The sequence below is a fragment of the Heliconius melpomene genome, chromosome 10 (assembly GCF_056956725.1).
Source record: "Heliconius melpomene rosina isolate 202511_hmr_F chromosome 10, ASM5695672v1, whole genome shotgun sequence".
NCBI lineage: Eukaryota > Metazoa > Arthropoda > Insecta > Lepidoptera > Nymphalidae > Heliconius > Heliconius melpomene.
In genome coordinates, this window is record NC_140398.1 from 8963123 (window position 1) to 8979233 (window position 16111).

Sequence of the window (16111 nt, forward strand, 5' to 3'; positions counted from 1 at the left end):
AAAATTAAATATTCTGCTCTGTGTGAGATTTTAATCTACCACCATCGCGTGCAGACAGTATTAATTAAATATATCACTACAGTACAACTACTATATAAGCTATAATTGTATGTCAACTCATACATAGAAGGAACTTCTAGCAGTCTGAATTACATTATAGTGTAGAATATTAACAGAGTTTTGAACTCCAAATTCATCATTTTACATATTACATTCGTACTTACATTAGTACTTACATATTCAAGAAAACAAAATTATTATTAATATTTTAATAAACAATGCTTACTTTGAACTTTATTTAATAGAAAAAAGTCTGGAGATTATGTGTTACTCCATTCATTACTTCCGTTTAAATAGAGATATTATAGAGGTTTTTCTAACCAGATCGAGGAAACGATAATATTTTAAATATTCACCAATAGAATAAACATAAGCTACCATATTTTATAAGTCGAACGTTTAAACTCCTGCTACTTTGAAACAAGTGTCATTAGGAAGTCTTTAACATTCTAGTCTGGGACGTTAAGGGTTCTTACAAGAGCGTTACGCAGGTTTTCTGTCTCTTGTTCTTGACACTTAAGTTCCTAATAATATGTAGTATGTACTTTTATTACATTTTATTACGTCTCCACATTTTCTTTACTTTCTTTTAAACACAGTGAACCTTAATATAATAGCTACATACAATTTTATTGTACGGAATTCCATTGTTTCAGTTATGAATATTGTTTCTTATTCAAAATATACGGGTGTACAATATTTTATGAAAAACAATAGATTTTTTTATTGCTATGTATGCATGCACACAGCCTAGATCTATACATTTTAATGTTCCAATACAGCGTGAAAAATCTTAATTAAAAGTTGTTAGTAGATAGAGGCCTGATCAAGAGGCATTGCATTCTCCTCATACCTCATTCCGAGTGAATTCAAAGTTTTTTGTGTTGAGTTTTAGTTTATTCTCATCAAATGGGGACCGAACCTTCAACCATCATGATTAGTCAGACGTTGTCCTACGCCGCCATTATGACGAAGAAAAGTTTGCATATGATTATATTATTGTTTCAGGCGTAAAACAAAGAAGTTCTTAAGGAATGGCGACTCATTAGGCAAGATGACCTTACACACTGTGTCTAGGACTGCGAGGAATAGCAACGACGAGGTAAGTTAGTAGTGTAGTGCCAAATAAACATTATTACACAAAATAAATAGAATAATAACAAAGTTTTCTTTGTCAAACTTTTATTTAAACATACTATTTTTATTTTAAGTCATTATCAAATTAATTAAAAAAAAGAAAACGAAATCAAATATTTTATGATTTTGAATAAGCATATAACAAAATGCATTGTATAAAAATGCTTAGCACGCAAATAAAAAAATATGTTTATTAATCATTTAGAGCTGCTTTTATTATCAAAACATTGAGTAAACTTATAACCAACAAGGGACTTAAACAGGTTTCCATTACATTAGAGATCCTGAATTAATTTTCCTTTATCAAAGATATTTGATTTAGAAATTAATAACAAGTTCTATCAAAATTTTCCTTGTAAAGTTATCTATTGTTTGATCTTAGTAGTTTGTTATGAACTCACAAAAACTAGAACAAACACAATTTTAATAAAATTACAGCAAAATATTAGTACAATTTGACCTTCAAAATTTCTGTAAACTTACTATTGAAATTCTTTGTATCGTCACGTGCTGGGTTCGATTTCCATCAGGGTAATGTTGACGATTTTTTTTATTGATCACGCCTCTGTTGCTACGGCGTTGGGTCATCTATAAACCATATTAGTGAGAAATGGGCTAGAATTATATATATCGATCAATGTACATATATACTTAATGTGTGTGACAGACGATTAACCTGTTTTTTTCTCCCCTAATTTTGTTATAAACAAAGAAAACCAGATTAATTTATTACGTCGGTAATGAAGAAAAATATCAGAATACAAAATGCGAGGAATATTTTTTTCAGGATGGCAGTCAGCGGAGACCATTTATAGCGGCTCATTTCCATGGCAACACCTCGCATCTCAACACAGAGGCTCACGAGCACTTCAAAGGTATTATTATAATTATTACATTATTTATGAAATAAATGTATTATACTTTGAAGCTAAGTGCTTGTACACGAGAATAGGTTTATATTATATTGCTATGGACTTTGTTGTATATATTAACATTTTTTGTAAAATGATTTCCTAAAATAAGCTTCTACTAATATAAACCGGAATATATTTCTTAAATGTGTAGTACATCCTTTGTTCCAAGTTCCAAATGACTTACTTTTTCGTAGAATATAAATGCAACTTCAGATTTCATTCGAGGAAATGGGCAAAACGTAAAAAATTACTTATCATCAATCCCTCTCGGTTTTTTTTATATAAAATATATCTATATATATAAAATCGAAAGGTCACTCACTCATCACGAAATCTCAGAAACTACATGTGCTAGAAATCTCAAATTTTGCATAGAGGTTATTTATAGGACGTAGGTGCTCGCTAAGACAGGAATTTGCAATATTCGACTTCTAAGGGGTTGTATTTGGGGTCGAAAGTTTGTATGAAACTTCATTACTACAAATGCTAGGAGTCTCAAATTTTGCATAAACGTCACTAGGACGTAGCCATGGAGACAGAAATTAATAATAACAATCACGCGGGTAAAACCGCGAGCGGGCCGCTAGTATTATATATAATTAAGCTTGTATTCTTTTAAAAACCTTAAGTACATAAATAATTACATGAATATATAGTAACCACAGACTACGTTAATTACGTAGTCGGTGTTAAAAATACGCTCATCACGTCTTAAATGGAATGTAATTTGGGCGTATATACGTAATTTGTTCGCATTACGTGTCGAGATTCTAAATAACATAGCCCAGGGCATTAAATTTGGGTATGAAACGTTCTATTTATACCAGCGCTGCAAAATATTAACTACAACTTTGTAATTTTATAGAATTTATTGCAAATAATTATACTATAAGAGGTAGGAAATGGATGATGGTTGGTTTGAAAATTATAATTTAGTATTAAAATGTAATATATATTGATACATTACATTATGTATATGAAGATATACATGGTATATAGAAGGAAAAACATACTTTATAGATAGATATTTTATACTGTATGGTCTCACACTTTGAAGTTTAGTTAAATTAGTTTAGTAAATAATAATCGTTGATAGAGTCGATTTTTGCAATATTTTTAATTATTTATACTAAGCCCACTGTAATCGTATAATGTCATTGGTACTTTTATATAATATATTTATTACAGGTAATGGTCTAGTCCGCGTGTCCCACGGCGCACCCCACGACGTCTGGTACCCGGCGCCCTGGACCATCGCGTCTCCACACCCTCGTCCCACCCTCACTAGGAACGGCCACATACACGTGCACCATACTGGCGTTTACTTTGTTTACGTTCAGGTAATATAGGAAAATGTCGTTTTTAAATTCGAAGTAGGTAAGTAAGTAGGTAATAAAAATATGTTGTAAATTTAAAGCAATTATATTAAATCATCTTAAATATACGAGTATATGATAGGCAAGAAGAATCGTGTCAAGACACTTTGCTCTTCGATTTACGCCTAAATTCAAACGTCACGTATTGAGTGGCGGAACTCAACGCCGCATTTTTTATTACCAAACCGAGGAAATGAAAATGTTGATGTGAGGAAATAGAACCCATGACTATTGCCCTTACACTTAGGCGCTATCTCGGCGTGCAAAGACGGCTACAATTGAAAATATTGTTATTTTATGTTCTTGCTTTAACCCCAACGGGCTCATGCTTTAACCAGAGGGAACGCTGCATTGAAATATATGGTAACTACGAGTATATTTTATTTTTATTTGTATGAATACGATAATACTTTTTTTACATTCATATTATTTAAAAAAAAACATTTCTACCATATACATACATGGTAGAACTCTACTACGCAATGATTTCATAGAATAAATGATACCCTATAAGTAACTGTAGTATACTAATGATTTCTTCTTTTCCAGATATACTACCTAGACAGTCACGACATAATTTCATGGGTATTACATCGCACCAGCCCCTACTCGGACAGTCGCGAGACTCTTCTCCAATGCGCACAGTCCTCCCACTCCGCTGAACGTCTTGACAAACCAAACTCCTGCTTTTCAGCTTCCGCTCTCTTCTTGAAAGCGGGAGATAGGCTTGCAGTGAGAAATACCGGCGGAGACCGACACTCGTTGATGCAGCCCGAGAAAAGCTTCATAGGTCTAGTAAAGCTGGCCGACGCTGAAGAACCGAATGAAGAATTTTAAATATTGTTTTATTTTATTTCATAGGCTGTTTTTTTATAAAAAAATAAGGGTAGAGCTTCTTCAATGTTGCTTAAAATGATTGAATTTATATGCAAATTATAACATTACATGTGTTTGATATTCAAAAATATATTTTTCTACATGTTTTAAATAGATTTTGGATAGTTTTGCAACGATCGAATAGTTTGTACCTAGTTGTAAGTTTTTTATTTGTGAATTATTAAGGATTTACCTAACGATTTCTTTATACGTAATTTGTAGAATCTAATTCTTGCCCAGCTTTACAATTTGTATAGTCATGGAAGTGCCATTATAAAAATGAACGTATTAATTAAGTTTTCTATACTTCTATACCGTCATATATTTTTTAGAAAACTTGCTCGCGGTCATTAAATGTATTTTTTTCGGAATTAATTTGTATAAACATTAAAAAAATTAAAATCAAACTTTTGTTACCGATGACATAGTTTAGCAATATAATTATAATAAAATTAACTTTGATAATTTAGTGTTTTTGCTTAATATTTACGTAATATGTAGGCAATAAGATACTTGTATGTACTCAACACTTTTTAGATTTTAAGTGCGGTCTAATACAGAAGAATATTATAATTTTAAAAGATCTGTTATGCCATTGATACTATAAGTTTTATTTATTCGTACATTTGTATGTATTTTCATTTTTATATGTATTTCAAAAACCAATGCAAATGCATTAAAACTTACAAGAATTATAAAAACAAAGCGAAATAAATGCAGGTCGCACGTCCGATACTGCAGGCAATACAGTATAGTTCTTAGGACTTGATTCCAATAAAAATAAATAAACACCGCAACTGTGTACTGTACCTAAGCCCGGCTTCGTTTTCTATCGATCGTCGTTATATAATCCCCGCGCCTGCCGCCCCCCTCTGATATCTTTCAGCCATATCATTCACAGTGAGTTCCGTAGAACCTGAAATCTACAAAACCCTAGGAGCTACTGCGCACGAGGGTACGCGCAGGGTGCCAACTTTCAGTCTCCCAGTTGTTATCCAGACGCCCTAACGTTAGTACGCGCTAAGCAAACGATCCTGTGTTTTGTTTTGTCGTGCTAAATGCTGTAAGGTAAGCCATACTAGCTCTTACCAACTACAGTCCTAGATAGATCAGCTGACAGCGGCCGAGTTAATTGACATGATTTTTTTACTTCCATTTATGTACATTTCCAAGCTCTTTGTTGGCTCGCAAATAGTATTTGTGCGAAAATGGTGACCTATATAACTGACCTGAGTTGATTTTATTATCTTCATTTTGTGGTTAAAGTAATTCACACCTGTCACTATTGATGTTTTTATTTTAATTATTCAAATTTAATAGACTGTTTATTTCTTTTTTATAATTATGAACCAGAAAATAATAATAAAAGTAAGAATTAAAATATTAATCTATTATTTTATGGTTCTTTTTCAAACAAAACTATGTCAGTTGTGGAAAATTTAACAATTAATATAGGATAAAGTAACCGTCAATATTAATTATTAATTCTTTAGTTAAAAAATAATAATTAATCAACTTCACATTATATCCCGCACAATCCGTTCCCCAGTTTCAGCCGAATTTTTCGAGGCATTACGGTGTGAGTACGAGGTGTTGAGTGACGGAAATCAACACCGGGTTTTTGCCTTGGTGCCAGAGCGAAGAAATGAAAATATTAATAAATAATAATCATTCATTCTCGAGTGGGGATCGAACCTACAACGGCCTAATTTCTTTAGTGAAAATATTAATTACTATTTAATATTTTCTTAATATCAATATTTATGATATTTAATAAGCTATTCAACTGAAATACGTTATTAAAAATACACATAAATCTTTTTATTTAAATGAACAATTGAATTAATTTAAGACGCAAAAAAAAAACATTTAAGCAACAAGCAAACCACATTGACCACGCTTAGGCTTACTTTTAATGCACTGATATTTTTTTCTGCAAACACCGCTCTCTGCCTAATAAAGACAAGCAACTCTGCTAACTAATAAGAAACGCCTCAAGCAAAACATGTTAGCTAAGAACTTTCTTAATTACCTTAATAATTGTTACGCAACATTTTAAGTAGCATTTTAGCCGATCGACTGGTTGTGAAAAAATGATATGTTTATTTAAATAAACAGTTTTATTTAATTTGATTTTAGAATAATATAAAAAGGCAGAGAGTGATTTTTAAATGATCTATTGGCACTATGCACCCCACGCTTTTTTATATTATACTTAATTCAAATTTTAAATAATATTGTAGTTTTTAGTTAATATTTTCACAAAAGCGTGTTTTTTTAACTATTATTCATATTATTGGATTGTCATCGGTCCTTGATTAGTACCAAAATTTCAAATTAATCTGAGGTTCAAAGTCTGTCAAAATCACGTTCAAAGTTCCCGTTACAGACATGCAAACGACCGAAGCTAATAAAATAGAGTTAAAAAATACTGAAATAATATTTCTAGTCATATATTATTTTAAACATGAACAACGACGTAGTAAAAACAAGATAAAAAAATTTAAATATATTACTTTATAACATAAAGTCTAGACCATGCAAGCGGCCGTATTGCCTATAAAAGCCACCGTAAATTTTATACGATACGTAAAATAAAAGAAAATTACCGTTTAATAATTCGACATTGTTTTTAAATAAAATGGAAAATGTTACATAGAATTTTTTTGTCCACGGAAAGTAAGTGTTAATAAAAAAAAAAAAAATTCTACTTATCGTCTATAGACATAGCGTGTTGGAACCTATCAATAAACTTTGTTTTACCAGTACAAGGAAATTGCAGTTAAATATTTAGAATAGAATAGAATATACTTTATTGCACACATAAAAGAAATATATAGAAAGAACAACACAAATAAAATTGAATGAAAAACACGTATGCATAGGCGGTCTTATTCCTTTAAGACAACCTTTGACTAAATCTTAAAAATATCTTCAAACGAAGTGTATTTTGTAAAATAAGTTATTTATTTAACTGTAATGATACACTAAACGTAAACTTCGTCGTCGTCATTACGGCGTTACGGCGCCCAAAATTAAATTTTAATAATTTATTGTATCAAATTCTTATCATATTACACTTACATTATGCTATGTTGCTTTTATTAAGAATAATATCTCGCGTAGTGAGGTAAATTACAGCGCTTCGTAACCACTTTAGAGAAATAGGGTCGGCGGCTCCCTAAGGAAAAATCTACTTTAAGTAATTTGTTTGTCGTTGTTACTTTACATAACTTTAAAAGTAAATGAACGTGGATAAAAAGGTGACATGGGCAACGTACATACTCGTACATAATGTAATCCAAAATTTAAAATAATATAATTTAGAACCTCTAAAACTATGTATTAAGTAAAAAGTATTTTAGCCTCCCTAGCTTTAGTCATCCTTAGCTGGGTAGACAAAGAAAACGAAGCGCCACGGTCGCGCTACGCTCTTTCGCCTCGCCCACTGTCATCCAATTCTTCTTTAATGCCCTCTGGGGGGTCCTCATGTAATTTACGTGACTTTCGTCCATTATTATCAACACTATATTAATGTAGGGTCGTCTTAGTTATGTAGAAATTGAGATTTTTGTTGTTTTTTTGAAAAAGTGTAATAATTAATAAGTTTGACCTTTTCACGATGTTATTATTTCCAACAGCAGGAAACGATATGCATATACTCTGGGTGTGGGCGGTAGCTGCCTGTGCGGTATCATGCACAGCCGACCGCGGAGGATCTCTTCGCGGCGCGCTCGAGGCGCTACAACGACGTCAGCGTGGACGTATGCACGTGCCGCTTGCTCAGCCGGACTATGATACGCTGTACGATTTTGTACCACCTCAAGCTTATCCTGGTACATCTACTAGCACTAAATAAGTAAATTATTATTTAATGTAATATTTGTAAGCACTCTCGTTTCAACTTCTTTTACAGAACCCGACTATGGTGTTGACGTTGAAGATATAGATGAAGAGCCGGAACCTAAATATATTGTCAAATTATTGGGTGATAATTCCAGGCCCCCTAAGGCCTATGAGTACGAAATAATAAAAAAAAATTACAATAGACCTATTGCTAACAGGCAAGAATCGGCATTCCGCGAAAGAAGTCAACATTCTGACAACGATCAGCTTAAAGATTTATTTATGGATAGGAACTCAAAAGAGGAAAATGATTATAAAGATAATATACATCAAAAGGATGCAGAATATGCAGTACTCTTAAGTGAACTTTGGTCTAAATATAAAAGCAATAACGTTCATGGAACTAATGATGATAACGCACAAGGTGTAGTAAAATTATATAAGGATAAAATTGTTAAAAAAAGATATCCTAATAATTGGGGTCCTATAGCTTTTAAGAGGAAACGTAGTTCAGATTTAGATAGAGAACCACCTGTAGCTAATGATAATGAAGATAATAAAGAAAATTTAGAGGAAGTTCCGGGCCCTGTTAACCCAAATTATAATTCATATGAAGTGTCAGAAGGAGGGGATGATGACGACAAAGACGATATGCGTGAAGAATATGCTATTGCTTTCCAACCTCTCGATGATGACAGCCTCTCCGATTTAGCTGATGAGGATCAATATGCTTATGACTCTATAGAGAAACGTTTCCCAGTGACGAAGAGAAGTAGTGGAACTTACAATTTTAATACACAAAAGAAAAGATTTGTTACGGAACAGACAAAACATGATAATGCAAAATTATTCAGAAGTAGTTCCGGAACAGATCCAAAAATAATGCGAGATTTATCAAAAATATTTGGTGATACCGATCATGACATTATCAAATCTCCTGTCAAACGCAGCAGTGATAACATGGAAAGCTTCCATGAGTCTAAGCCACCGACTTTAACCGTAAGTCATAACCATACTCATGATATGCACAACACAACAGTACATGATGACACTGACCATGAGGAGCATGGTCCTAATATTCACCCACCTGGAATATCAGGTAAAGAAGTGGCACACGAACACATTCACTACGAGGACAACCCTGAGCATGAACACAACCATCATGATTATAGCGATCATGTACATGATGAAGATCATGATCATGAACACAAACAAACTGAAAAACCTATCAAAATCAGAAAGAAATCAATCGATTGGTCTGACTATTTTGGCATCGATAAAAGATTGAAAAAATCTGTTTCATTTGTTAATAATCTTAATGAAGATCGATTGAAAAAACAATACTTCGATACTTTTAATAAGGAAGTTATTTATCCATTAAACTCTTTTAGAAAACACAACTATGTAAAAAGAAACTACGTCCAGGCCAAACCTATGACTGGATCTGAAATACCGATGAATCAAGCACAAGCTCTAGGAATCAGAGATGAAAAGAGAAGTTCTGAATCGGATAGTGAATCTAAATTGGATAATATCGACAAAAAATTGAAAAATATGGAGGGACTGATTGTTGATGAAGCCTTACATTACTCTAATATTGGTGAAGAACTTGACTCAAAAGAAGAACAAGAAATGAAAGAAAAGCTCCTTTCGCGCCTCGCGGCAGCTTACAGCTTGGAAAAAATGCGCAAAGCACTAAAAGATTTCAAACAAAGTCTCCAAATGCAGAAAGCATCCGCTGCTCTACATTCCTCTCCTGATCCAACTGATATGAAAGATAAAAGAGTAGCAATCAAAAAAGAAAAAGTAATGATGAGCAATAATATACCCGGTATCAATAATCATGAAAAGAATAACGATTTTGAAGATGAACAAGGAGCCGGGCATTACTTAAATGGAAAAATTGAAGAACAAAATTCCGAGGGCTATATGGGTGGAAGTGGACGGCACCGAACTCCTGTTATGTCGACTGGTAGGAAAAACAAATTAAATATAAATTTAAACGATACTTTATTTTTGTGCCAATTTCAAATAACTATTTTCAACTGCAGGTAGCTCAACTGGCGCGTGCCCGGTTTTAGCCAAAATTGTGCAAAGATGCCGAGGTGTCGATTTGTTGGCTGGCGACCGTGGGCAATTATTCCTACCACTGTGTAGCTTACATCAAATTTGCTATCTTTGCGTAAGTCTTAATCATATAAATCTCTAATTCTTACCTTTATAACAAAGTATGCAGTGATTTTAACGAAATGATTATGTTACAGGGCGAAGCTCCACCAACAACATGCGACCTAGTGTTCCTGTCAGAAGCAGACTCAGCGTGCGAGGGAGACATGAGTTGTCAGCGCGCCGCACGATCCGCCCTAATGGCTCTGAGAGAGCTTCACGACAACTTGGCTGACGAACTTGACGGGGAGTGCGAGGCCAGTCCATGTCTGCCCGCTACCCTCAAACTAAATCTGGGCTGGCAGAGAGCACTACAACGATAAACAATCAACGGAAACCGATTATTTCGAAAAACTGAACAGTTACTAACATATTTATATGTATGTAACTCATAACGATGGAAGCATTATTTATACGAGTAACAGTACTCTATTGTCAAAAGCTTCTCTTTGTATTGATTAAAATATTATTATGATAATAATTTAAAAAAAAAATTAATAGCTGTATTTTTTCTAAGTGTCACTGAATCCTAGATTCCACTAGTAATCACCGATCGATTCATATTAAATTCACATCGAGTATTTTATCCACACGCGTTTAGCCAGCCATAAAGGCGAATGGATAAAATTGATATATTTTAATCGATTAATCGTTATATTTGGCTCTTTGCTACAATGTATTTGATGATTTACGCGATGTTCTTACGCTTTCATTGTTAAATGTTTTCGTTAAGTATTGAATGTTGTGAGGAGTTCGCCGGTAATACTTTGCAGTATTTATATCATAGTTTGTGCCGACGTTAGATGTGATTGGGTTAGACCTGTGAGGGGAAGTGTCCAGGTATTTGTAGGTGGCGTTTATATTATGAATGTTTTGGAAAAGTATCTCTATCGTTGTTAAATATTTACTTACATATACAATATTTATGTGTGTCATTGTAAACTAAGTATTACATATTAATATTAAACTAAAACATATAATTATATTACTATATAAAATTTGAGCATTTAAACTTTAAAAAAATATATAGAATCATATTATATAGTGAATTTAAAACTTATAAACAAACGAATCCACTAAACTTAAATGGTAACCAGAAACAATGAATATTTCGAGTAAATTTACATATGATATTTATACATGTTGAATATCAACATACAATGGTGTTTGATATGGCGGTATTTAGACACTGCTTGAGAAGAAAGAAAGAAATGGAAAGCTGCTTTAGAGATTTTCTATATGCTGTCATTAAGTAGCACAGTATTAAGGACGACTCTCATGGTGTGGCACGGTGTCATTATCGTACGGTACCTGCTTCATTCTGATGCTAACGAAAGAATAACAGAAGGAAACCATGTTTTTATATCATGTTAGTCGCCTTTGATATAAGGAGAATCTTTGAAACATAAAGCACAATTAGCACTAGTGCACTACTCTAGACTATACTAGGACAATAAAACTTTATTGCTTTCACTAGACTAAAGAAATTTTAGTCCAAAATAGCGCGACGTAAAAGGACACGTCAAGGCAAAAAGCAGCTCGGGACAAAATAATTGAAGACTAGAATGTAAACTCAATGAGCGCTGAGCTGTTTTATATCATTTAAAAACAGTATGAATGTACAAAAATAAACATCGTATCTTTTCAGTCTTCCGGTAAAGATATAATAAAAAATATAAGTAAAAATATTATCTTTTACTTATATTTAGTTCACTCTCAGTTTACCTCTACGTACATATGTATATCGTCATTAAACGTATGTATATGTTACAAGTAGTAACTTTTAAAACTAATTTTAATAGGCAGCGACTTGATATGCCAAAGATATATAAACTTGAATGTTATCACTTTATTCGTAATAATGTTCGAGTTCATGATAACACATTAATATAAATGGTTTTCAAACTATTTTGTTTTATTTTCTTTACCCCTGCATATGTATAACCCTGTAATTCCTTTTTTTTGAAGCTTTAAATATGAAATATATAATAAATACAAACTTACATAATATTTTGAATACAGAAAATATTTTCATAACATATTAAACAAGGAAATTAATACAGAATAAATACTGAATAGTACCAAAAATCTGCTTCGCCTACAATCAAGCCCACAACCACGAGCTTAACTACAAATTGTAGAGACCATTGGGCAATTAACAATAATCGACGATTCCTATATGTTCTTTTCATATACCTACTCGTATTCTTAAGTAAATATATTATGACAATTTAAAAGCGATGGACCAGATTTAATTCAATGGGGGGTTAAATCTGGTGCAGGTTGCAACCAGGTAAAAAAATGTAAAAATATCAATTTCCATGAACAATGTTTCAACGGCAAGATTACGATAAAGATTAATTAAAGCAACTTCGAAATATACTAAACGTAAATGTCGATCACACTGGTATAGTAATACACGCCATAACATTGTACATGTTTGATAATGATTTATCTCTAGATAACAAGCGTGGGACCGATTGGTTTCGATATCAGTGTAGTGCAGTGTTAATAACAAATAACATCTTAATTATATTTATATATAATATATTAGTCATATTAAAATAGTTTCTTGAGGATTAAGTATGGCACATAGTAGAGGTGAAAGTGGTTTCGACAATCCTGCTGCTACAGAAGGTATTTTAGAGTTATGGAATATTGTATAAATAAACTCTACCGTAGGTTATGGTGTACCGGCTAAGTTGTATCTCTTATCTATGACATTAAGTGTTGCTTTGTTTGATAATAATGATAAGTAGTGTTGTAGAGCAGTATCAAGTATTTTTTATTTAATCTATTTTGGTAAATTTTAGTTTAAACAATATATGTAGTAGTAAAAATGTAGTTTAAATAATAAAAATTCTCAAAAAATATAATATAATTGAATAATATCAACTGTAATAAAAGAATAAATACATTTTTCTTGTGGGTTTTTTTATTGTTAAACATTTATTTGTTTTGTAAAGATTCAGTGTTGAAACCATTTGTTTTCTAAGATGATGGATCTTCCTTGAGACCGGATTTGGTGATTAGCATACAACCACAAATACAAGGTTAGTATCAATGGACTTTTTTTCTTCATGCATTCTTCTATTTTTAGGGTGCCCTTCCTTTTAAGGAAAAAAGATATCCGTAGAAGATCACTTTGTTGTCCGTCCTTCTGTCTGTCGAGAGCCTTTATCTCAGGAACGCTTAGAACGTATTTTGTACGGAGCTCTCGGTGGGCGAGCCCGACTCGCGCTTGTCTGGTTTTTTTTTAAGTAAACACAGTGGCCTACGTTAATCATTTTAAATCCAAAACCTATGCCAAGAAATTAAACACAAAATCTTTTTATCGTTATGCCGAGGTAGAAAGTTTCACCTCTTTTTATTTTACTAATGTAAAAATACATTTAAATAATTCTTATTAAATTAGATATACAAAGGATTATTAAGTCGAAAAATACCTACTTATTCCATGCAAATGTAAGAAGTAAATCATGATAAAGATTGATGAATCTTACTAAAAAATATTATACCCTATTTATTTATAGAAAGAAGCAGAGCTGAACTTCCAGTTTCAACGACAGATTGGCATTCCACTAATAGAGGACAGTTTATACCAATACATGGCTTAGACTTCCTCATCGGAGCCTCCAGTCTGCAAATCCAGCAAACAGTGGAACTTAATGATTGTTAGTTTTAATTGATTATTTATATAATTATTTTTTTCTTTATTCCTAAATTTAGTGTATAAAATGAATCATGATATTTTAGATATTGTGCTTAAGTTTATTTAAATATTGTAATTAAATGACACTCTTTAACCGGATTTAACGTTCTATTATACTTTTGTGAAATTGTTGAACGGTAATCATATTATATTTTCAGTAACATCAGGAATAAATTCAGAAAACCGATACATAGTAAGGGTTCCACAAGGAGAATCGCTTTACATAGCTAGTGAAGTTTCATCGCCGACACAAAGAAGCTTTTGTGGTACAGGTCGAGCTTTCAAACTGCATCTTCATGACAGTACACGACAGGAGGCCATGGTTTTGCAGAGGAGACTTGCTGGCGCATCTTGTCTCTTCCCTTGTAGGTTGCAGGTATCGTACTATCTCAATTAACATCTATGAGAATCTTTACTATGTTCCTAACCAAATTATTTAATACCATGTACGACTTTAGGAGATGAAAGTAATAACTCCGCCTGGCGACTACATAGGCCGAGTGCAACAGCGATGGACGTTTCTAGTGCCCTTTTACCTCGTTCGAGACGTAAACGATGATGTTCTGTATATTTTAGAAGGACCCGCCGCATGGAGGCGAAGCGCTTTACGTTTATCAGAATTTAAGGTAAAACTTTAAAAATACAAGCATAAACCAAATAAAAATACAAACTGTCAATTGGTTGTGGGTTCGGTCCTCACTGGAAATGAAATATTTATTTAAATTTATATTTTCATTACTTCGCTCAGGTGTCGAGGCAAAGCGCGGCGTTGAATTAACTTCACTTAACACTAGGTTCCCTCTGCCTACCCTGCTGTGTGCGGGATACAGCGTGAAGCAATTTTGATTTACAAGCATACATAAAACGCACCAGGATAGTCGTACTTTCGCTATATAAACCCATTGAACTATAAAATACTTTAAAATATTCTTCGACTCTTTTTATTCACTATACAACATAATATTGTAAATTTTAATCATTTTCTAGTCTTATCTAAGAACTGCGTCAATAGATAAAAATCAATAATTCATCTAGCTAATTAAATGGTAACTCGATGTGGGCAAATAAACGTAATTACTTTACTTTATTCAATTTAGGGTCCAAGATTTCTACATACGAATATACTTTACACAGAAGTAATCTACAAAATACCTCATACAATTTTTTTTATATTTTAGATTTTGAGTGGTGATTCCCTACGAGAAATAGGCAGTATATCTCACGGGTGGGATAGAGAACTTGTCAGTTTTACTACAAATATCAACTATCCAAATGTTGCTGTACAACCAAAACACAAAGCACTTATACTAGCCGCAGCATTTTTATTGGTAAGTTTCTTAAATTAAAAAAATATAGTAACGTATAACTTTTGCTTTATTAATAAAAATAAATAAATAATAAGTATAAATTATAATTATTAAATACTTCATTGTTATAGATGATGAAGGAGCTCAGCTCTTAGTCAAGATATTATATTTTTACATTTGTATTGTTTTTAGGAATACACATATTTTGAAAAGGCGCAGACGAGTTGCTTGCGCTGCAATTGTTGCTGATTATTTCAAAATGTATAAAAAAATTTGAACACATTTAAAAACTTTATCATGCCTAAATGAAAATTATTATTTTTATACCTTTTATATTGAATTTAATATATTTTTTTGTAAAATATTGTTTTATTTATTGGAATGAAATACTTATCTCAAATATTCACTGCTTATGTCTATAAAAACAAAATTAAAAAATAATATTTTTTGACAGGACTATTTTAGGATATTTTTATATTTTTATTTAAATTTATTTTTAATAACGTTATTTATCATAAATATATGTAAAGACATAAAATGTTAAAAGTTCATTGTTCACCCAATACTTTGGGGGAAAAAACATGGCCCTATGTGCAATATTACAGAGGAGAAAAAGATGAAGAAGGTAGAAAATGTGGAGAAGGTGAAAATAACTGGTCTGGACCTAAAGTATGTTTAATTTTATTTAACAATTAGTTTCTATTTAAAAATAAACAT

At 32.2% G+C, this 16111-nt stretch overlaps 3 protein-coding genes across 3 annotated transcripts in view; all 3 read left to right on the forward strand.

The window, feature by feature from the left end:
• The window catches only part of egr (TNF superfamily member 12 eiger), a 35329-nt gene extending 30288 nt beyond the window's left edge, over positions 1–5041 (forward strand). Inside the window, exons 5-8 of the mRNA XM_085190696.1 lie at positions 1069–1162; positions 1985–2072; positions 3300–3451; positions 4037–5041. Of these exons, the coding sequence (XP_085046822.1) occupies positions 1069–1162; positions 1985–2072; positions 3300–3451; positions 4037–4324 (622 nt within the window). The 3' untranslated portion in view covers positions 4325–5041. The remainder of the gene's footprint in view (positions 1–1068; positions 1163–1984; positions 2073–3299; positions 3452–4036) is intronic.
• A 229-nt stretch (positions 5042–5270) lies between these two features.
• Positions 5271–12281, forward strand: LOC146535466 (uncharacterized). The gene is made up of 5 exons (XM_085190693.1): positions 5271–5431; positions 8005–8199; positions 8280–10181; positions 10261–10391; positions 10474–12281. Exons 2-5 carry the CDS (start codon positions 8016–8018, stop codon positions 10696–10698), a joined length of 2442 nt encoding a protein of 813 aa, XP_085046819.1. The 5' UTR covers positions 5271–5431; positions 8005–8015; the 3' UTR covers positions 10699–12281.
• A 569-nt stretch (positions 12282–12850) lies between these two features.
• On the forward strand, positions 12851–15758 carry LOC146535467 (phospholipid scramblase 1). Its single transcript, XM_085190698.1, has 7 exons — positions 12851–13012; positions 13372–13428; positions 13909–14049; positions 14246–14463; positions 14546–14713; positions 15266–15415; positions 15587–15758. Exons 1-7 carry the CDS (start codon positions 12961–12963, stop codon positions 15641–15643), a joined length of 843 nt encoding a protein of 280 aa, XP_085046824.1. The 5' UTR covers positions 12851–12960; the 3' UTR covers positions 15644–15758.
• The last annotated feature ends 353 nt before the right edge of the window (positions 15759–16111 follow it).

Bases quoted from the DNA above. Each gene is read 5' to 3' on its own strand.
- LOC146535466 (XM_085190693.1), top strand. From the start codon at position 8,016: ATGCATATACTCTGGGTGTGGGCGGTAGCTGCCTGTGCGGTATCATGC. The intron at 10,182-10,260 runs GTAGGAAAAACA...TTTCAACTGCAG, and splicing joins AACTCCTGTTATGTCGACTG to GTAGCTCAACTGGCGCGTGC. The intron at 10,392-10,473 runs GTAAGTCTTAAT...ATTATGTTACAG, and splicing joins ATCAAATTTGCTATCTTTGC to GGCGAAGCTCCACCAACAAC.
- LOC146535467 (XM_085190698.1), top strand. From the start codon at position 12,961: ATGGCACATAGTAGAGGTGAAAGTGGTTTCGACAATCCTGCTGCTACA. The intron at 13,429-13,908 runs GTTAGTATCAAT...ATTTATTTATAG, and splicing joins CATACAACCACAAATACAAG to AAAGAAGCAGAGCTGAACTT. The intron at 15,416-15,586 runs GTAAGTTTCTTA...TATTGTTTTTAG, and splicing joins TAGCCGCAGCATTTTTATTG to GAATACACATATTTTGAAAA.